The sequence below is a fragment of the Hippopotamus amphibius genome, chromosome 1 (genome assembly GCF_030028045.1).
Source record: "Hippopotamus amphibius kiboko isolate mHipAmp2 chromosome 1, mHipAmp2.hap2, whole genome shotgun sequence".
Classification (NCBI taxonomy): domain Eukaryota; kingdom Metazoa; phylum Chordata; class Mammalia; order Artiodactyla; family Hippopotamidae; genus Hippopotamus; species Hippopotamus amphibius.
This window is the reverse complement of record NC_080186.1, coordinates 119,150,057-119,172,402: the sequence shown is the minus strand read 5'-3', so window position 1 is coordinate 119,172,402 and position 22,346 is coordinate 119,150,057. Positions and strand designations below refer to the sequence as shown.

Below are 22,346 nucleotides of genomic sequence, written 5' to 3'. Positions count from 1 at the left end.
TTTGGGGTTTACAAACCTGGAGAAGGCCCAGGAGCTGAGCAGGGATGGCCTGGGAGAGCCCCCAGCTCCCCTCCACAAGCACCTGTCTTTCTCTGTGCTGTCTCACCTGTCTGGGTCTCTTCCCATCGCCCTTGCACAAAAAGGAGTAAGAACTGCCCATGTGCCTGAATGTGGGGTGACAGGGGGCACGAGCAGAAGTGCGAACACGAGTGTGCACACATGCGGGCATGTGTATCCCTGAGTGTGGTTAAGAGGGAGGGTCTGCCGCAGTGAGATTCACCCCCATCAGAAAGACACACGGCGTCCTGCACACACTTTACCAGGAGGCACAAGAAGGCACAACTCAGTGTACTGCGCGCGCGCACACACACACACACACACACACGCGCGCGCACACACGGCCGGTCATTCTCCAGCGTTCAGAGAGTGACCTCATCATCTGAATCTCCGCTGACTCACAGACCCCAGGGCCAGCTCAGCCTGGCCGGAAGTCCTTCCCCCCTCTCCCCCCTGCCCCCGCCCCCCAGCCAGCAACCCCCGCGCCTGGGCTCCTCAGAAACACAGACCCCAGCGCCCCCTGGCGGTATCCTGGGACTCCTCCGGGTAGGCTCCACGCATGCACGCGCACACCGCGCGCTCAGGCCGCCGTGCCTGCAGCCGCAGCGCCCTCTGCTGGCCACAGCCTGTGGGCCTCCCAGGTCATTTCCCAGAGCCCGGCCCGCAGCAGGGCTGCGGATCGCTCCTCTGCCCTTGTTTCCTTGCTCCTGCGTCTCTGCTTCTTCTGCTGGAAGTAAGCCTTCTGGAGGCCTAACCCTCTGCATTCCTTTCACCCTTACACCCCCTGAGAGAATCCCCCTCTGGAACCTCAGAATGGGGACACCAAGGCACCCACCCCTCTCCCTTCCTCTCTGGACCCCGGGCCCCTCTTACTCCCCAGGCTGAACTTCTCTAGGTCTGCTTGCCTGGGCCCTCTGGGCACTCCAGCTTCTTCCAGATATCCGTGTGCTGTTCCCCAACCCCTGTGGGCTCACTCATTCCATAAACACTCACTGGACGGCTATTCTGTGCCAGGCTCTCTTACATCTCCTGACATCTTGAGGACTTCTCTCATCTTCAGAAGCTAATAAACACAGAAGGCCTATTTATCCTGGGAGGCCGGGCCCAACAGCACTTTCCTCTCTGTTTCACACACACGCAGAGGCATCAAACTTGCTTGGGCTCAAACACAGCTTTATTTCCTGCTGGTTTTACAGGTACTCCATCCTGTGAACCCATTCTCTTGGAAAACCGAGAATGACTGGGCAAAGGGCCCCCCAGGGGAATGGAGGGGACAGGATGGCTGGCAAGGAGAGGGCAGTTGAGGCACTTAGGGACCTACTCAAGGCCCTGAGGGAAAAATCTGACGCCCAGGATAGGAATGAGAGGGCCTATGGCAGGGCTGGAGCTGCCCCGGGATTTCCCAGAAGACCCTCCAGGCACGATCACCTGGACTTCAGCTACACCCCTCTCATGTTGTCACTCCCTGTGGGGGGAAAAGCATGGGTTCGAGGGCGGGTTGGGGGCAGAGGGCAGTGCTGGGGGCCTTGCCCTTAGGGACCTGGAGCAGGATTGGGAGGGGGGGTCACTCGTGCCTTCCACTGCCCCAGGAGCCTCCTTGGACGTCCTTCTGGGGACTTTATTGGGCGCAGAGCTCGAGCCTGGGAAAGACACACACTCACCCTCCACCCTTGGGCTCCTCCTCTTTCTCTCTCTTCTCAGAGCCCGCCCTCTGATGGTCTTGCTCCTTGACCTCTGACCTCATCAAAACACTTTCCCTGGCTCAGCCCTTAAGAGCCCGGAGTGTGGCTGCATATTCTCAGACAACAGCACGGAAGGGGACCCCAGAGCATGCAGCCCACCTCCTCTTTGCCCCAGACAGGGGAGGTGATAACTCCAGCTTTACACAGCCACTGACGGACAGAGCTAGGATTGGAGCCCAGGGCTGTGTTGGCTAGTACCCCCGCCACCTCCTCCTGGCACTCACAGGCCTGCGGGGCACACAGGAGATCTGGAGGGGCTCCCAGAGGCCATTCTCCTGGCAGCGGATCAGCGGTAGGTTGCGCTGGGCCAGCCCCTCCCGGCACCGGTAACGAAGCACCGTGTCTACTTCATAGCGCAGCCGTGGACGGCCAAATACTTGAGCCAGGGGCACCTCCGGTGGGGGCCCACAGGACACTGCAGGGGGGACACAGTCAGGAACTGGGAGCTGGGCTCTGGGGATAACAGTTCCTAGAACTGGGATGAAGGAGGAGACGAGTGGGCCACAACCTGACACACAAAGAGAGGAGGGGTCCCGAGTGGACTAATTTGTTATCCCACCCATGCCCGTGGCCTGGGACACATTCCTGCTTCCTCTGAGTAGCTCTGCACCCTCCTCCTACACACACATCAGTTCCGGGATTCTCTAGCCGCCACCCCTCCTCCCCCTTGCCCGCCCTCACCCAGCCCCATCTTGCAGGTGTAGGACAGGTGGTAGTTGCAGGGCACATCACTCCATTGCCCCTGATCGTGCCACACCATAACCACGCAATTCTCTCCGGACAGGAAGTAGCTGTCTGGCTGCCCAGGGTTCCAGTTCTCATAGAGCTGGGAGGGTGGGGGGAGGATGGAGGAGGTGGTGAGCAGCTCCAGCACCAGGAGCACTGGGAAGAATGGACCTGGAGGACCTGAGGAGAAGGAAGTGGGGGAGGGGTACCAGCAGAGGGACGGCTAGAGGGATGGAGAGTAGGGGACCCGGAAGGAGAAAGAAGATGTCGGGGGCTTTGCGGGGGAGGGATAATGGGAACCAGAAGAGAAAAGAGGGGACACAAAGAAGGGAGGAGGGCCGGGCAGAGGGAAAGGTAAGGGGCCAGGAAAAGGAGATGGGGGTTATTGGGGGTGGAGGGCAGAAAGTGCTTGGAAGAAGCGACCTAGACAGCGTGAGGGGCGGCCGGAACCTCTCACCAGGGGGACGCCATCTGACCACAGGAAATCGCCTTCGATGGTCCTGTCATTGAGCCCGATCCACTGGTACTCCCGGTATCGATCTGGGGAAGAACCGCAGGGGAGACGAAGGTGTGCAGTGAGCTTCGCTGCGCTGCCAGCAGATGGCGGCCGTCCCTTGTCACAGGGTGCCCGGTGTTTCCTGTCTGTGGGTGCTCGCGGGGGAAGTCCTTCCCGCAACCCCAAATCCGCGCTTCACGGTATCCTTATACCTCCTTCCAATCTCTGCACGCGCGCAGGATGGAAGGCAGGGGCATGGGGCGGGGTGGGGGGTGCGGTGAGGGAAGAAGAAAAACATCACCAGGGCTAGAAAAGGGAAAGTCTGGAGAAAGTTAAAAACTTTCAACAAGGTCAGAGTCGGGGAGAGTAAATGGAAGCAGGAGAGCCAGGGAGGTGGGGAGCGGCTAAAGAGAAGCCCCCAAGCAAAGGCCAGGCTGATGCAGGTGTATTTTCTGCGCGAATCTCAGCCCTCCCCTGCCTGAAGCCGCACTGCCCACGTGTGGCGTGGGAAGGAGGGAGAGAGGAAGGAGAAGTGAATGCATTAATTAATGAATGCAGTAAACCAAGTAATGAGTACCTGAATTCATGTATAAGGGAGTTAATTAACACACTCATTAATTGATTGATTGACTGATGAGTGAGTGTGTGAGAGAACAGGTGACGAGGGTCGCCTCCCACCCTGTCCCCAGCCCACTGTTGATGAAGTCCTGTTCCTCCGGCGTGCTGATACTGGCCAGGTGCGCGCCGTACATCCGGCACTTGTTCTCCGCCTCCTCCCAGCTCCTTCGTGTGGAAAAGTGCTTGTAGCAGGCGCCCTGGAAGGCATCCCAGCCGGGGCTGCAGAAGCGGAGGCCTGGGACAGAGAAGGGCGGGCAGCTTAGGCGGGAGGACTCTGGAATTCTGAGAGAGTCTGGGTCCCCAGACAGGGACTGGGCTCCTCCACCATCACAGACTAAGGGCAGGAGGGCAGTGCCAAGGAGCGAGTAGGGAAGGAGCGGTTAGGAGCTGGAGGGAGCCCTGGTTGGATGGAGACCTTGATGCCTTCCTTCTCTTGAGCGACAGAGACCAGGGTGATGGCTGGAGTCCCTGCCTGGGTCTCTGCAATCCTCCCTCCTAAAGAAGAGCTGAACCCTCCTCCCTTCCCCGAGAATGGAAACCTACAAGTATTGACTGGCAGCCAAGTTCCAGGAGCACAGACTCCCTAAGAGAGCCATTTTTGGTTCCACTTAACAGATAAGGAAATTGAGGGTAGGGCTCAGAGAAGTTACGTGATTTATCTAAAATGGGGATTCATTATCCACTTTCATTGCAGGAGGCCCAGGTTCGACCCCTGGTAATGGAACTAAGATCCCACAAGCTGCCTACGCGTCCAACAACAGCAAATGGACATTCATTAATGGCAAGGCCAAACCCGTGTCCTTTGCCCCCACCCCCTCATCCCCCAGAACTAGCGTGTTGTGGCAGGGTCTAGGCGTCAGATCTCCCCCCATCATTGCCCCTCAACACACTCACCAACATCGCACAGGTCCCCCCCATAGCCAGGCAAACAGAGGCAGCGGACCCCCTCCTCCTCCTCCAAGCACGTCCCACCATTGTGGCAGGGGCTGGGGACACAGTCACCTGAGAGGGGGAGAGAAGTGAGGTGGGGGAGCAGGGGGGCACAGCTCTGCAGCCTGAGCCCTTCAGCACAGGGTTCAGGGGTCCCAGCCCTGACCCCCTTGTCCTGGGGTCTATCACAGCATCTTACCTGCTCTCCCTGGAGCCTGCCTCTGAGTTCTGGGTTTCTCCCTTCCTCACTGCCCCCAATTCAGCGCTGGCTTAGCCCAGTGCGGGCCGTTGTCATGCCACCAATGTGGGCCGTGTCTAACAGGGGCCAAGGGGAAGTGCCCAGGAAGGCCTTCAGGATCTAATCCCACTAAGAGGAAAGATTCTGGGCTGTCAGTCATGGGTCCTGGACTCTTACCCAGCTCCTGGTTCTGCTGGGTGATGTTGAGCTGGTCACTTTGCCTCTCTAGGCCTAGAGTTTAGTACCCCCCGCCCCACCCCTGTCATTGTGCCAGGTCCTAGCACAATTCTGTGTAGTCGAGGTGGGCTGGGTGGAACTGAAGGAGAGGAGAGCCACCATAGCAGTAGTGAGGTGTGGCCTGCCCTCTACTGCTTCTGGGACCTGACACTGGGGTGGTCCAGGAGGGAGCTAACCATTCCTCCTGCTGTCCACAGGGCAGAGCCAGGCCCAGAAGCTGTTAGTGAAGACCCAATGCACTTCCCTCACTCTATTTCCTGCTCCCCCACCCACCCCCCCACCCATCCCAGGAACAGAGCTGCAGCAGCTCCCACTGTCCTACAGCACTGGCACCACACACGCAACATCATCCCACCTCTTCGCCTCCCCTTCTTACCTCCCGAGACTCTCCCCCCTTACCAGGCTCCCCCTTTCCCCTCCAGTCGGGGCCTCCTGCAGGTTCCCCAGCCTAGAAACCCCTTTAATCCATTTTGCTCCTTCCTTCTGGCTCCCTCTCCTCCAGGCAGTCTTCTTGGACTAACACACTACCCTGAAGGCCTGCAATCTGTCGTCCAGATCCAGCCCCATCTGGCTGGGCCATCTGCCCTCTCTTCTGGAATCTCTCTCAGGATCCTGGGTGGCTGCCCTCAGCCTGGGCCTGGGTGCTGAAGGGGCTGTCAGATTCTATTTCTGTCTGTTCCGGATGCCCTGGAGAAGCTGCCGCCACAGACTGACAGCTCAGGTCAGGGTTCTCAGCCCAGCCCTGGGCAGGACCCTTCAGACCAAGCCAACCATTCCTAGCAGTCAAGGTCAATGCCCACAATGCTTTTCTCTGGCCCGCGATCCCACTGCCAGGTGGGGATCAGAGCAGAGGAGGGGGGAGGAGAAGCTGGAGTTGATTCAAAGAATTTTGCTGGGGTGACCTCGCTGTTTTGGGTAAAATGAATCAGCTGTTCCAGCACCACCACCCCTGTCATCACCCCTTCTGCCAATAGTTTCTTCCAAGCTGGTATTGCTACCTCCCAGGGCAAAGCAAGGAGGGGAGGTGTTTTATTTAACCCTTTAAACATCAGGTCCTACTGAGGGTAGGAGTCCTGAAGACCCCTTCCATTCCTCGAGCTTTCGTGCTCCTCCTGTGATCCTCTCTGCTCCTCTCTGTCCAACCCTCCGACCCTGACAGACAAAGACTCCCAGACTTGGTCCCTGGGATCCCACCCAAGCCATAGGTCCCTCCCCATGGCTGTGGGTGGCAGAACCTGAACCACGATGGGGGAAGGGGTGTTGGCGGTGAAAGAACTCCTCTTGAAACTTTCTGGTCTTCCCACCTCCCCCGTTTTGGATCAATTACTATACACAATTAGAAAGTTCTCCCTTCCCTACTGCTGCAAGAGCAGGCTGGAGGACCTCTCACTCATCCCCCAGGTGGGGTAACTAAGACACCACAGATACTTCCAGTGGTGCTCCTCTCCCACCAAAGCCCCTCCCCACCCCCCGCAGCACTAAACTCCAAGGCCAGCTGGACAGGGAGCCAGCAGTTGGAATGAATGAGCCCTGGTGTGATGCAGAGCTCCCTAGCCCAGCCTGGGCCAGCTAGGAGAGTGGTCCTGGGACTAGGAGGATCCCAGCCTCCTCCAGAGATCTGCATTTGGAGGCTCAGCCTTCACTGAATAGGTCGGGCTTCTTTCCCTCAGACCCCAGAACCTAACTTTCCATTCCCCCTCTCTCCATGCTCTCCATCCTCCCCTCCTGATTTATGTCTTCTCCAGCACTAGGAACTCTGAGATCCTTTGGGTTCAGGGAGGGTGAAATAGGGGGTGAGGGTGGTCATTAGTGCAGGAGTTAGTGGAGGCCATGGGCAGTGGGATGAAAGTGAGATACCATCCTCCCCGCTGATGTGTGGGGTAGGGGAGCAAGGTCTTGGGGCACCTGGTTGCCAGGGAATGGCCTTCATGCTAAGAGAGACTTTCTCTGTCAGTATTCTGCATGTATGGCTCTAGATGGGAGCCATGAAGATGGATCAGAAATGAATACAAAGGGACACGTGAACACACACACACACACACACACACACACACACACACAGGGCTGCAGAGGTTTCTCCCCATCAGGAGTGAGTGACTACAACCCCCAGCACTCCCACAGACTGACAGACAAAGACTTCTCTGGGGTGATGTGTACAGTCAGGTTTGGGATCTCAGCTGTCAGGAAGGAAGGTGGAGACAGGCCTGAGGAGAGGACGAGGGAACAGGAAGGGGCTGTTAGGCTGCGAGGACAGGAAAGGGTGCAGGCTGAAGATGGAAAAGGAAGAGGCAAAAGATACACAAAGACCCAGAGGGAGACAGAGACACAGAGAGAGAGAGAGAGAGATGGCACCAAAAGAAGCATCAAAGAGCTACCCAGGGCACAAATCCATGGAATGAAGGGGGCAAACAGCAAGGGGTGGAGACAGAGGGTGCCAGAGTTTTGGTTATAAAGCGGTTTAATAGAGATTTATTTCCAAGGCTTGTTTCCATGAAACAGTTGAAAAAAGTACTTCACAGAAGTAGTTGCTTAAGGCTCTGTGGGGATCAGGGCTCTCCTGGACCCCAAAGGTTGAGGGGTGGGGATGGGATCCTAGGCTTCCCTGATACCAGTGGGAGGCAGCTGAAGGGGGGCGGCACGTAGGAGGGGGAAGGAGCAGTGGGGGATGGGCCTGGGCCTTGAAGAGCGCAAAAGGCAATGAGGGCACCCACTGAACAAGGTAGGAGGGTGCTCTGGGGGGCCGGTGAGATGTGAGTCACAGGTAGAGAGCTGAGGGTAGGAAAAAGTTCCAGGTGGTTGGTGGTAGGGCTTGGGGTCACAGTGAGGAGTTCAGAAACAGGGAGAGGGTCACAGGGTGGGAGTCATGGTGTCGGGGGTTACAGGGTGAGGAACTGGAGAACCGGGATGGAAGTTACAAGGTGGGATATCCAAGACTGGAAGCCCACAGGTGGAGGTGGGTAGGAGAATGAAGGCAAAGGACAAGAGAGTCTGGGGCAATGGTGGGTTCAAAGACTATAGGTCAGGTGATCCAGAGCTGCAGGGGGAGAAAGAGGAGGAGAAAGAGGGAGGCTGAGCCTTGGGCAAAGTTACCTGATGAGGGGGCCACGGCCACTCCACCACGGCTGGCACTGTCAGTGGGCAGCACTGGCTGGGCACGCACTGAAGGCCCTGCTGGGACAGTTCTTCCAGAATTCTCTTCAGAGGGGGTCCCCAGATCCCTGGTACCCTCAGGGGCCCATGTGGCTGAAAACAGGAAAGGGGCATCCTCGGAGCTCCCTGTCTCCTCAGTCTCTCCTCGAGGGACCCCAGACAGCTCAGGACCCCCAGTCTCCTCCCCTAGCTCTCTTGCCCCAACCGGAGTGGAAGGTGGTGGGGATGCCAGGTCCCCCTCCCTGGGAGTGGGAAGGGTCTCAGTGGGTGGTCCAAGGACCCTTGGAGGCCTGGGAGCTTCTGGCTCTCCATAGGGAGGTGGCGATGCATCAGGCTGCAGGACTGCCCTCGCTGGTGGGGATGCCTGGGAGAGGGACTCCTCTGGAGCCGGCTCAGTGGGGAGAGGAGCCTCTGGATCCAGGCTGCTGAGCTCGCTGGGCCAGGCCCACAGGGCCTCATCCTCCACCTCCTCCTCTTCTTCTTTCTCTTCTTCATCCGTGTATTTCTCTTCTTCCTCCAATATCTTGTCTTCCTCTTCTGAAGACCCCAGAGGAGGTACAATGGATTGGGTTTCAAATTCTAGGCAAAGCACAGATGATTCAGCACCAGGGACAGCACCCAGCAGAGAACAGGAAGAAGGAGGGGGAAGGTGAGAAAGGCGGGGCTGGGGCGGAGGAGCCCTGGGGGAGAGGAAAGAGCCTACCCTGGGCGGGGGGATTGCCTTTGCTCCACACCAGAATCTCAACTGGAGGTGCATTATTGAGGCAAACCTTGAGAAGGCTTTACGAGCTGTCATCAGCTCAGGAAAACCTGGTGGTTGCATCTCCCTCTCCCAGTCTGTCAGGTTCTCTGTTTATTCTGGGTAGGTGGGGGGGAGGAGAGACCAAAGAAAGGAGATCCCTCCTTCCCAGAGGGCAGCTCCTTAGTCCAAGCACTTCCAGCTATTTGGGAGTGGGATTTGCTGGAAAGGTAAAGGCTGGGAGAGGAACAGGAGAGGTGCCTTGCACCATTGTGCTGCTGAGAGAGGACGGGGCAGATTCACGGCGGCAGCAAGCCCGGCCTCAGCCTGGGCTTGCCCCTTCTGCCCCTAACTTCTCCCAGGTGGAGACATCCCCAGGATATGCGACCTGAGTTACCTAGGAGGGTCCGAGGAGCCTCTGCTGGGTCTTCTGGAGTGGAGCTCCCCCCTCCCCCATCCTCCATGATGGGGATGGAGTAGATGGCTCCTCGAGACTCGCTCTGTACAGCCTCCTGAGGCAGCTGCAGTTCCTCCAGGGTCTCCGTCACTGTGACAATGGCTTCCAGTGCATCAGACGCCAGGTCAGAGGCTGGGTTGGAGGCCTCAGGGGTGGCAGAGGGCTGGGCAGAGTCTGTGGCAGGAGGAAAGCGCCAATGGGAAATTAAAGAGGTGGCTGTGCCCTCCCAGGCCTGCATGTGAGGGTTCTGGGTTACACTCAGAGACCATGGAATTCTCTTAATTCTCTCTCATCTTCCCTATGCAGCATGCATGGAGCCCAAGGAGCACCCTGGGACTTCATCACTCATTCCTCAAGCATCAATCAAGTGCCCACAATGTGTCATGCCAAGCATTCTCCTGGGCAAGGAGGATACAGTGCAGAGCAAAATAGCAAGCTTCCTGCCCTCAAGGGAATTTATATTCTAGATACAGACAGACAAATAAACACATAATGTTACCATATAAAGAACAATTAACATGGACTTCCTAGGTGGCGCAGTGGGTAAGAATCTGCCTGCCAAAGCAGGGGACACGGGGTTTGAGCCCTGCCCCAGGGAGATACCACATGCCGCAGAGCAACTAAGCCCGTGCGCCACAACTATTGAGCCTGTGCTCTAGAGCCCGTGAGCCACAACTATTGAGCCCATGTGCTGCAACTACTGAAGCCCATGCGCCTAGAGCCCGTGCTCTGCAACAAGAAAGGCCACTGCAATGAGAAGCCTATGCACCACAACGAAGAGTAGCCCCCACTCGCTGCAACTAGAGAAAGCCCATGTGCAGCAATGAAGACCCAACACAGCCAATTAAATAAATAAATAAATTTATTTAAAAAAAAAGAACAATTAACTTTAGTAGGGAGATGGGAAGTACTACTTTAGATAGAATGGTAAAGAAAGGCACCAGGGCTTCCCTGGTGGTGCAGTGGTTAAGAATCCGCCTGCCAATGCAGGGAACACGGGTTCAAGCCCTGGTCTGGGAAGATCCCACATGCCACGGAACAACTAAGCCCATGTGCCACAACAACTGAGCCTGCACTCTAGAGCCCATGCTCCACAATAAGAGAAGCCACCTCAATAAGAAGCCTGTGCATTACAATGAAGAGTAGCCCCCGCTCTCCACAACTAGAGAAAGCCCACGCACAGTAATAAAGACCCAACAGAGCCAATAAATAAAATAAATAAATAAATAAATAAAATTTTTTAAAAGGCTCAGGAAAGAGGTCATCCTTTGAGTAAGGGGATGGAGGCAGAAGAATGGACAGAATGGCCTCAGCACCTTGGGACCCTAGGTTTGGGGTAAGGTGTAAGGGATCCCAGTCATCCTAAGACTTTAGAAATGGAAGGGGACAGGCTGCCATCACCACAGGAGAGCCGAAGGGTAGAGTACACGAAGGACATTCAACCATCACCACCTGACGATCTGTGCTGGGGCAAAAGGGCAAAGGAAGGCACCACGCCATCCTCCCAGGATCTGCTCTCTTCAAATAACCAGAGTTTTAGAATGAATTACCTTGTCCCTGGGGAAGGGAACCAAGAGCAGAAAACCAATGAAGCAAAGGTGGAATTGGGCTAAGAAAAGCCCTGAGGGCCGTCTGTGTTCAGCCAGACAAGACAGGACAGCACGTCCTGCCTTCGTCACCTGCTCCAGTGAGCCTTGCTCATACCAGACAAGCAAACCTGTGTCCTTGTCTGCCTCTGCCCTCCACCTGCTCCCCACTGTACACATCCTCTTCCCTCTCCCCTTCTCCTGATTCAGTTCCTCCTTCCATTTCTTCCCAGAACAGTGCTTGGCACATAACTATAATCAGTGCTAGAAGTGTCAGCTACTATTACAACTATTATCCTCACCATCACCATTATCTGTGTTCAGGTAAGCCTATCCAGATCCACCCGTCTTCCTGCGGACGTCACTTCCCCCACTCCTCCCAGCCTCAGGCCAGAGCTGTCTGGAGAGCTGTCCCAGTGGAAGTAATGCTTTTCTCTCAGCCTTTCCTCGTGTTGGGAGTGAAGCATCTCCTCTTTGGTCAGACTGGGGGCTCCCTGGGCAGAAACTGTGTCTTCCTCCTTCAGACTAGGGGCTCCGAGAAGGCTGTGTCTTCTCCTCCCACTTCTGCTTCCAGCCCTTGTGCCAGTACCGCAGGCTCAAAATTAGGGCAGGGACTTGCGATGCGCCATGGCAATGCCTCCCTGATTGTCAGTTATCCTTGGCCTGGGCCCTGTGCCTCTGGGGGTCCCAGACACTGCCTCTCCTCCAGCTCCCAATATAAGATGTGGGCAGGAGGTCATCTCTACACTCAACGGTCCTTAAGGACCTGCTCCCTGTGGGAGGGATTATGTCTGTCCATCAATATTCAGTGGTTAAAGATCTGACACCTTCAAGCTGAAGGCTCTGGAAACCCCTCTGAGGGCTCTGAAGAGTATTTGGTTAACTGGAGCAGATTATTCGTTGGATTCGGAGAATGTTGGTCATATCTGCTCTGCTCATGAGCTGACCAGAGATGGAGACATATTTGGCAGCCCACTATTGGAGAGGCAGCTTTGCAACAAGAAGAGACAAGGCAGGGACTACTGATGCGCAGGCAGGTGAGAAGATGCAGAGAGGGGAGCCCTCCTTGAGGCCATGTTGACCAAGTCAGAAGGCATGACCAGAATCGGAACCCTAGGTGACAAGCTGAGCACCACCCAGGGCTCCTTGAGGCAAATGGCAAAGACCGGAGAGAAACTGGTCAGGGCTGGGGTAGGACTGTAGGGCTCAACTCTGCCTCCCTGAGGTTGGTCTCAGCCTCTGCAGGGAGGTAGGCTCACCTCGGAAGCAGTAGACATTGAAGCGGCTGAGCTTGTTGGGGAAGCCGGTCTGGTTGGGGAAGAGGAAGAGAGTCTTGACACCAGGGAGGCCCCCACCACAGCGCTGGCTGGGTGTGACGATGGGATAGCGCACACTGCCATCAGCCAGCCACCCTGGGCTGCAGCGGTCCAGGCCACCATCCCAGGCTGCGTACAGCTGGCCCGTGGTGGCAATCTTAGCACCCCGCTCCTGGCAGTATGCCCGTGCCTCCTCCAACGTCAGCTTTTCTGGAGGGGCACCCAGGAACAGCTCTCCTGGGGAGAAAGAAGAGGCTGGGTTACCAGGAAGGTAGCTCCTTCCACCCTGGGCTCCCACAGGGACTCTGGGTAAGCTTCTCTGGGCCTTAGTCTCCTCATCTGCGACATGGCGTCCATCACACTACTTCATAGGATCGAAGTCTTGATAGAACCTTAGGATGGATAATATGGCTCAAAGGAACCTGGCCCAACTTCCTCATTCTGCAAAGAAGGAAACTGAGGCTCAGAGATACTAAAACGTAGAGAGATGCACAGCAGGTAGCCGCAGAGTCAAACCTCAGTCTCTTACCACCTGTCTGAGGCCTTGGCTGTGAACTTGTCTCTATGACAATGTTTGGGGGGGGGGCACGGATTGTTTCCCTACCCCTGACCGCCCACTTAAACACAGATGATAAGGGATGACGAGGTCCTGCAGAGGCCCAGAAGGACCTACGGGCAGCACTGGAGAGGGGGCTCTCCCCCTGGGAACTCCCCACCCCCAATCACCATTCAGTTCTTCAGCATAACAGTAGACATCGTAGAGGTCATCCGGGTCCACCACCCCATAGTTCCGGACCCCAGGGAAGCCATCCATGTCTCCATAACAGGCCTCTCGTGGAGTCTGGATGGGATACCTGGGGAGGGGGTACAAGTGTCTTCACCAGGAATCCATCACCAGCCGCTATCGCATGGTAACCTTCCTGAGTCACATCGCTTTTCGGTGCAATCAATTGTCCTCCAAGCTCTGGAGGAATGCACATCCTGCCAGGGTAGGGGCCTAACCCACCCTCCAAAGACCAACTTCATCCCCTGGAGGCAGGAAGCCCTCTATGGCCAGCCTGAAGCAGCAGCAGACAGCCCCTGGCAGATCCAGAGGCCACAGCCACCTCAGAAACAACTAGAAGCTCCTGGTCCGTGGCCCAAGCTCACCTCACGGTCTGGTCGGACAACCAGCCAGCATCACACTGTTCATAGCCCCCGAGATAGGCGGCATAGAGCTGCTCCGGAGTGGCGATTCGGGCTCCGATGCGGGCACAGGCCTCCTGGGCCCCAGTGAAGGAGAAAGCATAGCGGGCAGAGCCCTCCCGGTAGAGAAAGACGACCCCTGAGGGGCAGAGAGGATCCTGAGGAAGGATCACCCACACACTGACTTTCCCTTCCCCGCCTTGTCACTCCCCTGAAGACAAAGCGTAAAGTCCAAATTGCGCTCACTCTACAGCATGAGGGGCTTAAGTTAGACTGTAGGTAGAATTTCCTCCACCTGAAGAGAGAAAGGAGGTAACAAAGGCCTGTATCTACTCACTCCTTTTCCAACTCAGTCTGTGCCTTCTAGGTGTTTGCTTCCGCCTCAGATTGTGGGCGACCCTCCCTCTGTCCGGGAACCTCTCTCCGTCTCTGCCCTCTCACCTTTGACCTTGACTTCCACAGCGTCGCTGCTGTCGTCGATGCCGTGCTGGACCTCGCAGCGGTAGATGCCCGAGTCGTTGGGCCGCAGCTCGCTCAGCACCAGGGAGACATCGGTGAGGGACGCCGGGTAGGCAGGCAGTGCCACGCGGAACCGGTAGGCCTCGCTCACTTTGACGCGCAGCCCCCGCGCCACTAGCACCTCGGCCTCCCGGTCGCCGGACAGGAAGGTCCACTTGACCCGCGGGGAGCCCTGCACGGCCCGGCGGCTCGGCGGCGGCCGCAGGTAGTGAACGTGGCACGGGATGGTGAGGGCGCCGCCCAGCACGCCCTGCAGCGGCGCGTCGCCCGCGATGCGCACGCGGAACGCCCGGTCCTCTGTGGGCGGGGCCGGCCGGAACTTCGTGCTGTGGCTCTGCCGCGACCCACCCCAGGGTTTCCAAGCCCCGCCCCAGGATCCCGACGCCCCGCCCTTGGATTCTCGGGCCTCGCCCTTGGGTTTTCCTAACCCCGCCCCCAGGAACCTGACCTCTGGCCCGCTGCGTCCTGCAAACCCACCTCTAGGTACCCCAGGCCCGCCCCTCATGGTCTGCAGATCGGTCCACAAAGTCTCCCAGTCAATTTCGTCCCCAGAGTCTCCCAGTCCCCCCCCCCCCTCCAGGATTCCTGGGCCCCACCCCAGGGTCTCCTAACCTCATCCCTTGGGTCCTGCAGCCCTGTCCTAAAAGTTTCCCCATCTGTTCCCTTCAGAGTCACTTTCACCATTTCTCCCAATTCCACCCCTGTTCTGCCTCCCAGCCGCATTCCTTGTGCCCCAAAGCATCCTCCACCTTGAAGACTGGCAGCCTTGCACCTAGTGCCCCTCCTCAGCCTTACTCCCAAGATTCTGCCATCCTACCAGGAGCCCACAAATCATCCCTTATTTTCAAGTGTCCCTGCCCAGACCCTCCCCCCACAGTGCTCCCAACTCTATCTCCTCCCTGGGTCCCCAAAGCAAGGCTGGCAGAGGTTGGTTAGGACTGAACAAGAGGCCCCTTCCTACCACAGGGGAGATGCAAGAGACAGACAGTGACCTTGAGTGGGGTTGCTTACCTGAGCTGTCTCCTTCCAGGGCATCAGCTACGGCCGCGGGGACCCAGGCCAGAGCCAGGGTTGCCAGCAGGGACAGGAACGGTGGGGCCATGCTGCAGGATGAGGGAGGGCCTAGAGGAGGAAAGATGGGGTTAGATCTCAGGATGGACTTCTGACTCCCTACCACACCTGTATGGATCACACGTATCCTGACTCCAGAAGCTCACTGCCTCCACCTCACTATCTATTAACACTGTTTCTGATCCCTGTCTCCCCCCAGGGGATTCTTATTCAGAACTAAGACCTGGGTCCTTATCAACTCACTGTGTGACAAGGCAAGTTCCTTACCCTCTTTAAGCCTTTGTTTTCTTACCTGTAAAGGAACACCATTACTACCACCTCACAGGTTGTGATAAGGCTATGTGCTTTGAGAGTGCTTTTTATCCCCCCCAAACAAACAAACAAAAACCCAAAAACAGAACAAAACAAAAGCTGTACAAATGTATAGCGCCCTGCACACAGTAAGAGCTCAGTAAATGCTTATAGCATATAGCATGAATGGTGGGTGCTATTATGCCCCTCCCAGTGCCAGACTTTTTTGAACCTTCCTCCTCCCACAGTACCCATCCAACCTTTCCTTCCTGTCCCTTCCTCCCTGAGTACCATACCCACCTAGCCTCCTCCAGGAAGGCTTCCTAGACTAAACCTAGGCAATGCACAACTTCTCTCCAGCCCAACCCCTCATTGACCTCCCCCCACTGCACCATCACTTATAAGGAAAATCTTCTTTTTCTCCCCAGCATCCTCCACCCGCTCTTCCTTGGCTGCCTTCTCCCTCCTTCCTCCCAGCCTTTCCTTTCTGCCTGGCACGGGCTTTCCCACCGGATCTCCTGGCTCAGAAACCAGCAGGGACAAAGCCCCTGTCTCTGCCAGTCTGGCCTCCATCCAGCCTCTCCCTTCCCCCACCCCAGCCCCGGGCTGGGCAGTGGGCTAAGGGGTGTGTGTGAGAATAAACGAGAGGGGCCATTTCCCTCTTGCCCTTGGCTATCAGAAGCTCTGAGAGCTCGAACTATTCTTTGGAAGATCTCAACGCTTTACACTCTCATAATGGAAGGATGCGGGTGGGACATTGAGAAATGGATTCAGAGAGGGATAGGGCTGAACCTGAATCCCCAGCAAAAACAAGTCAGGCACCAGGCCAGTGTGCCCTCAGGAGGGAAGGCTACAGAGCCACGTCATCTTTAGTGGTTGGCCTAGACTCAAAAGAGCATGGAGACCCAAGGCTGCCATGGAATAGGCCAGCGGTGCAGCAGGAGAGATGAAGGATAGACGGCAGGCAAGGCTTCCTAGACATCAGGCTTATTCCCACTGGCTACTCATTCCCACTTCAGGCCCATTGTTCCACTTCCATCCTCCCTGACCACTCAGTCTCTGCCTTCATACATGTCCCCCCTTTCCTGAGCCTGAGCTGATGGGGCTCTTCTCCTAGATCCTCCCAAGGATGCCGCCCCACCTCTGTAACCTCCGTTTCCCCCACTGTGGCTGGGCATCATCCCCTCAGGGTCAGAGGTGGGGAAGGAATGGCAGGAGCCAGCTGCTCAGGGCCTCTCTTTGACCTTTGAGAGGGAGGAGGTTCCTGATGGGACCCAATCAGAGGGTGCTGAGACCACCTCTGGGCATGGGGACACTTGAGAGGACTGCTTTCTGCGGTTGGAGTGGGGACCATTTGGCATGAACAGCCAGTGCCTTCTGGGTGCTAGGGAGACTGTTTGCCATGCATTTGAGCTGTGCCAGGTCCTGAGCCAGACCCCTTTCTGCCGCCTTCCCTCTCCTCTTCGTGGGCTGGAGCTGCAGCTACGCACAGCTCTCTGATGGGCGGCCCAGAAACCCACATAGTTGGAACCACTCTGGGACCAACACTAGACCCCCCCTTTCACCTCTGTTATGCAGGTGGGGGAATGAAGGGAGAAAGTCTGAGGGTGATGAGGACCTGGATGCCCTGGAACATATAGGGTATCCCACCCCCTCCTCCAAGATTGAGAGTCATTGACCAGAGGGACCAAAAGGGGGGCCCTGATTGTGTGGTTCTCACAATCAGAGAGTTGTGCACACCTCCCAGCCCCACACCAATCACACGAAGCTTAGGCCTCAGCCCCTTCCTGGTATAGCTAGGAGTGCTCAGAAAACTTACTCATTCCCTCCTCTGGTACCAGACTCAGACTCAGGGATCCAAGCCTTGGTCTCCATCCCACATACCCACCCACCTCCACTCCATCATCTCATCCTCCACAGCAGGATGCACCACTCCATCTCTAACCTCAAGAGCTCAGCAGTCTTCCTGTGCCTTCCCCTGATGCCACACCATCCCTCTGCTCCAGCTTCTGGATTTCTGCCCTGTCTTGAGTTTCCCCAGCTGTTCAGGAAACTTCCCTCTTGTTACATTATCATTCCTGTCTGACCATGGATGTCTGTCCTCTTACAGGCTTCAAAAACCAAGTCCACAGAGAATCAAGACCAGGCTCTGTGTGTGTGTGTGCGCACACGCAAGCGGGCACACGTGCACGCACGCACACATACCCAACGCCCACTCTCTCTATGCCAAATGCCCACCAGCTGGCAGTTCAAGGTCTGCCCCATAGGAACTGAGCTCCAGCACTCAGCAGGGTCAGCAGGGATGCACAAGAGGCCAGAGCTTCGCTCACAGCAGGAGGGAAGCTTTCAGCTATCCCCTTAGTGGCTGTGTGAGGGGCAGCAAGAACCTATACAAAATTAGTGAGGCCTTAGCAGGGCCTGCAGGAGTAATTGCAGTGATCGCATAAATAGTCCCATTTATTGGAAGCACAACTAATAATATGATTAGCAACTTCGCCAGCTGAGCTATTGTTAACTCCTCCTAGTGTAAAATCTGGAACGTGGATGATGCTGTTACCAACAGCAAAGTTAGCCATGACAACACAGGCACTGGTAATACTGGGAGTGGATCTATGGATAACAGTGTCCCTTGATCTCACTGGTATTATCTGAAATAGAAGTAATGCAGTTATGAATGGTGCTAACAGAACTGATGGCAAATCTTGGTGCTGTTAGAGCTATTCTGATAAGGAGATATGGAAGTACAGGGGGGGAGGGGGTTCCCCGCCCAATAGCAGTGCTAGGAAGGAAAGCAGGAGTGGTAACTGGAATTCCAGCTGACAGTTCCTGACCATCTACCTGAGACAGGCCTCTTACTAAATGTTTCCCATATATGACCTCGACTGTAAGAAAAATACTGCTTAGGTATTACACCGATGAGGAATCCGAGGTTCAGGGAGGTCAACTAACTTGCCCAAGGTCACACAGCAAGTGAGTGGCAGAGTTGGGATTCCAGCTCCGGTTGGCGGCGGGACCACCCACAACAGAGGCTCCTGTAGGCTGTCCCGGGCTACAGGGAGGTACCCCTCGGGTGGCCCGCCGCGGCCCCTCCCGCGGTGCTGCCTGTACGGTGGGTACAGAGTCGGGGGCGGGGGCGGGGGCGGGGGGGTGGCTGACTCGAACCGCCGCCGCCCTGCCCAGGACAAGGTCGGAAATTTCGGGCGGTGTGGAGCCCGCAGCAGGGAAGACGCGAGGACCCAGAGGGGCGTTCCCAGCAGCCCGCGGACTCCAGGGGGCTACGGGTCAGACTGCAAGCAGCAATGGGGATGCCAGCGGCAGAGCCGGGAGGCAGAGCTGGGGATGCAGGATGGCAGCAGGGGCCGTGGGCGCTCCAGGCTGGCCGACAGCGGACCTCGCCGGGGTGTCAGGGGTCGGCTGGTCGGGTGCGCCGGGGCCACCGCGAGGCAAGGGCTGAGGGGTGGGGGCGCGCACCGCAGGGCAGCCGGGGGGCTCTGCCTTCTCTCTCCCTCCCAGCCTGGGCGGCCGGGCTGCGGTCGCACTCACCGATCGGCGGGCGGCCGAGGACCAGTGTGGGGGTGCGGCACCGCGAAGTTTGCCTCCTCCTCCGGTGGTCTCCTCCGGGTCCGTCGCTCGGTCCTGCGGCTGCAGCCGAGACTGCGGCGGGGACTGCGCGGGCGCGAGGAGAGGCTGGGCCCGCAGGACGCTCGGAAGAGGGCGCCGGGCCGCCGGGCGCCGCACAAAACCCCCTTTCTTTCCCCCCGCCCCCGCCCCGCCCTTCCTCGAGGCCTCCCCCGCCCCCAGGCTGGGAACGCGGGGGGCTCGGGAAGATCACGGGACCCGCTGCCTTCTCTGCGTCGGTTCCCGGCGGCGGCAGCCGCGAGAGCAAGGACGAGCGAAGTAGGACATCGTCCTGGGGATGAGAAGCCGAGGACTTGGTGTAGGGAGGGTGGGAGGGAGGGCAGAAGGGGCGGGCAGGGAGCACTCGCCGAGCTAGAGGATGATGTTGCAGCTGGAGGGATGGGAGTTAGACAGTCAGAGGGACTTCCCGTTGGTCGAGGGGAGGGGAGGAGGGACTCAGGCCGTAGAGAAAAGGATGAAGGGAGAATGGGAGGGAGACTTTGCTCCTGGAGAGACATCACACACGTATCCATGGGGGCGGGAATCTCTTTTTTGGAGGCAGAATCAGGTGCAGATGACCTTAACCACCTCCCTGGAGGAAGCTCTGATTGGGTTTTGTCTTCTGTGGTGCTCCCACTCCCTGCACAGAGGAGGAGCTGACTTTGCAGCTGGAGGGATGGAGGTTAGGCAGCAGATTCACAGGTTAAGCAAAGCAAGTCAGGAACTCTCTAGATATGGGCGGTGGGAGGGGGGAACATGGCACTGTGAAGGGACATTACTGGTCATGCAAACCAATGTGGAAAATGCAGGCGTTGCTGGGAGCCCAGAGGGCCCACTGGCCAGAGCTGTCGCTGATGAATGCACAGCCTGGTGCCAGGGGGTGGGCCTTGAGTGCTGCCCAGCCGCTGGGGACTCCTCAGCGCCCAGAATACCAATGACACCGTCCACAGCTCCAGAGCCTCCACTTCTGTCTTCTTTCCCAGGCTCTCTTTCCCCCTCCTTCCTCCCTCCAGGGATTCCAGGCAAAGGCCGTGGCACAGACTGTGGGCAGGAGAGCCAGACCCCTGGATTCTCTCCCCTGGCTACCAGTGATGGCATCAGGATAGCTTGTCAGGGGCTTTGATCCCCACAATCTCCAGCAGCACTTCCAAGATATCCCAAGAAGAGTGCGGTGCCTGCAATGCAAATGCAGCCTCAAAGCGGGTCCCTCTCCATCCATCTAGATTCACCCAAGTCTCTTCTGTATAGAAATTCTGGACTGCCCTCTCCTGGACACCCCAACCACCCCAGTCACCACTGCCTGGGCTTCCACTGCCTGGGCTCCCACTCCCAGTGCTGTGGACCTGATTCCAAAGGACTTGAGACGCTCACAAAACAAACAAACAAACACTCAAACAAAAAACCCTCCTCCCCAAATCTTTGAGGACCTAAAGGTAGAATTCTAGCCCCTCCCCAGAGACCCATCTACTATCATATAGAGACAGGACAAGAAGACCTGGGGATAGTGGGGGGTAAGTTCCCTCAGTAAGAGACATGCTCCAGGCAGGGATGCAAGACTGAAGGGGGCAGAGCAAGGCTCCTGGGGAGTCTGGGGAGAAAGAGACCTCAGTTTATTCATTTCATTAAACAAATATTAAATGTCCGCTATAGACCAGTCACTATTTCAGGCCTTGGGAATGCTGTACCACATTCCCTAGTGGAGGGGGAAGGATCTAAGAAGGCCTCTGGGGACAGATCTGGGAAGTGCCTGGGTAGACCTAGGACCTCCCTTTGCTTTCCTCAGACCTTGCATCCCTGAGCTGAGAGACGGTCTCAGCATGGGTGCCTGCATCCAGCCTAACCCCACTTAGGCTCGTCTCCACATGGGCTGGATGGGGCTTGAGCCCAGCCAGGCAGAGCCAGGCAACTGTGTGGCTGAAATCCAATCCCAGCGGTGGCTCACGTGTAACCGCAGTTCTTGCCTTGGGGAAACCTGGCTGTGACCAGAGAAGACAAAGTGACCTTCCTCGTCACCTCCCTGTGTGACTGGAAAGGTGGGCACACATTTTGGTGTCCTGAAGGAGTCCAACCTCCAGCAGCACCTGGGTCTGGACAAGGGCTGGTACCAGACAGTCTGTTCTAAGAGGCAGACCCCTGGTGGGAAACCAGAGCTGGTGAGAGAACAGTCAGTTGCTGCTGTGAAGATCTTGATGAGAGCAGGACTCTGGAGTCATGAGCACTGAGGTCAAACTCCTGTTTTGCCATTTGCAGGGGCAAAACCTTGGGAAGGTCTTTGTTTCTCTGGAACGGTCTCTTCTTCTCTACAACAGGCTGAATAGTATCTGGTTCACTGGGTAACATCTACTGCACTTGGGTTGGGGAAGGGAGGCACCTGGCCCATGGCTTGATCTCAGCCAAATCTAATTGTCTTTTCTTTTTTTTTTTAACTGAAGTAAGGTTGATTTACAATAGTATGTTATTCTCAGGTGTACAGCAACAAAATCCAGTTCTTTTCCTCTACTGGTCATACACACATACACCCTAATCTGCACCAGATCTCTTGGCCAGGAGGTCAGTGGGCCACTCTCCTGTGAATGGGATAAAAGGCTCATTATTTGAGAGAGGAGTCCTTTCCCAAGGATTTCCCAGTGGGGGGAATGAGCACCTCCCCAAGACTTTCCAGTATTTCCAGCTATGAAAATTCATACGGAAGCCTAACCTGCACTTGATCTGGCCATTTCCGACCAGGGACTTTCTTTACTTGCATCTTGACCCGTGGCCACGCAACAGTCCTCCCCCCGCCCCCCCCCCCATTTTTATCCTCTTTCTGAGAAGAGATGAGAACTAAGACTTCCCCCCGCAGGACTCAGAAAGGGGTCTTCAGGGACTGACTGAAAGCAAACAGGCTCCATGGAAGCAGGAAGAATGAAAGTCAGATTTCAAGTAGAATTTCCTGCCCAAGGAACAGGAGAAGAATGCCTCAGGTAACCTTAGATATCTTCTGGATGAGGAAACTGAGACCCAAGTGGTGAAGTGACTTTCTAGGGTCACATGACATGTAACTGACATGGCTGAAAACCAAATCGCCTGACTCCCAGACCCGGGTTCTTGCCAGGGCCCGTAGCTGTCTCTCTCAGGGGAGAGAGAATGGGGGAAGTGGAGAGGAGAGAGAAGGAAGGAGGGGGGCAGCTCTCCTCCCTCTTCCACATGCAACCCAGCTGGCCGTCTCCCAGCCTCCTGCGCCCTGGAGGGTTTTCCAGTCTCTCTGGATGAGAACAATGATCTCCTGCCCACTGCCCACCCCCACCAATATCCTCCATCCAGGACAAAGCTGAGGCCATGACCCAAGTTCAGGAAACAGCATCAGCCCTCCAAGTTCTAGCATCCCAAC

At 56.7% G+C, this 22,346-nt stretch overlaps 1 protein-coding gene across 2 annotated transcripts; it reads right to left on the bottom strand.

The window, feature by feature from the left end:
• Window positions 1-1,589: 1,589 nt before the first annotated feature.
• BCAN (brevican) lies at window positions 1,590-19,106 on the bottom strand. 2 transcript variants are annotated; one of them, XM_057747838.1, is made up of 13 exons: window positions 15,008-15,098; window positions 13,919-14,293; window positions 13,442-13,616; window positions 13,019-13,146; window positions 12,236-12,529; window positions 9,331-9,564; window positions 8,135-8,773; window positions 4,534-4,641; window positions 3,716-3,874; window positions 2,983-3,065; window positions 2,481-2,625; window positions 2,024-2,214; window positions 1,590-1,697 (listed from the first exon to the last, which is right to left on the bottom strand). In XM_057747838.1, the coding sequence occupies exons 1-13, from the start codon at window positions 15,096-15,098 to the stop codon at window positions 1,590-1,592; spliced, it is 2,730 nt and encodes a 909-aa protein (XP_057603821.1). The 2 variants fall into 2 exon arrangements, with proteins under 2 accessions (XP_057603821.1, XP_057603829.1); XM_057747846.1 differs by lacking the exons at window positions 1,590-1,697; window positions 2,024-2,214; window positions 2,481-2,625; ... (1 more) ...; window positions 3,716-3,874; window positions 4,534-4,641 and adding an exon at window positions 18,902-19,106 and having other exon boundaries at window positions 7,485-8,773; window positions 15,008-15,118.
• Between the last annotated feature and the right edge of the window lie 3,240 nt (window positions 19,107-22,346).

Coding starts and splice junctions, on each gene's coding strand:
- BCAN (XM_057747838.1), bottom strand. CDS start 15,098: ATGGCCCCACCGTTCCTGTCCCTGCTGGCAACCCTGGCTCTGGCCTGG. Junction 8,774..9,330: donor GGCTCCTCGGACCCTCCTAG/GTAACTCAGGTC, acceptor TGCTTTGCCTAG/AATTTGAAACCCAATCCATT. Junction 3,066..3,715: donor GGAACAGGACTTCATCAACA/GTGGGCTGGGGA, acceptor GTTCTTCCCCAG/ATCGATACCGGGAGTACCAG.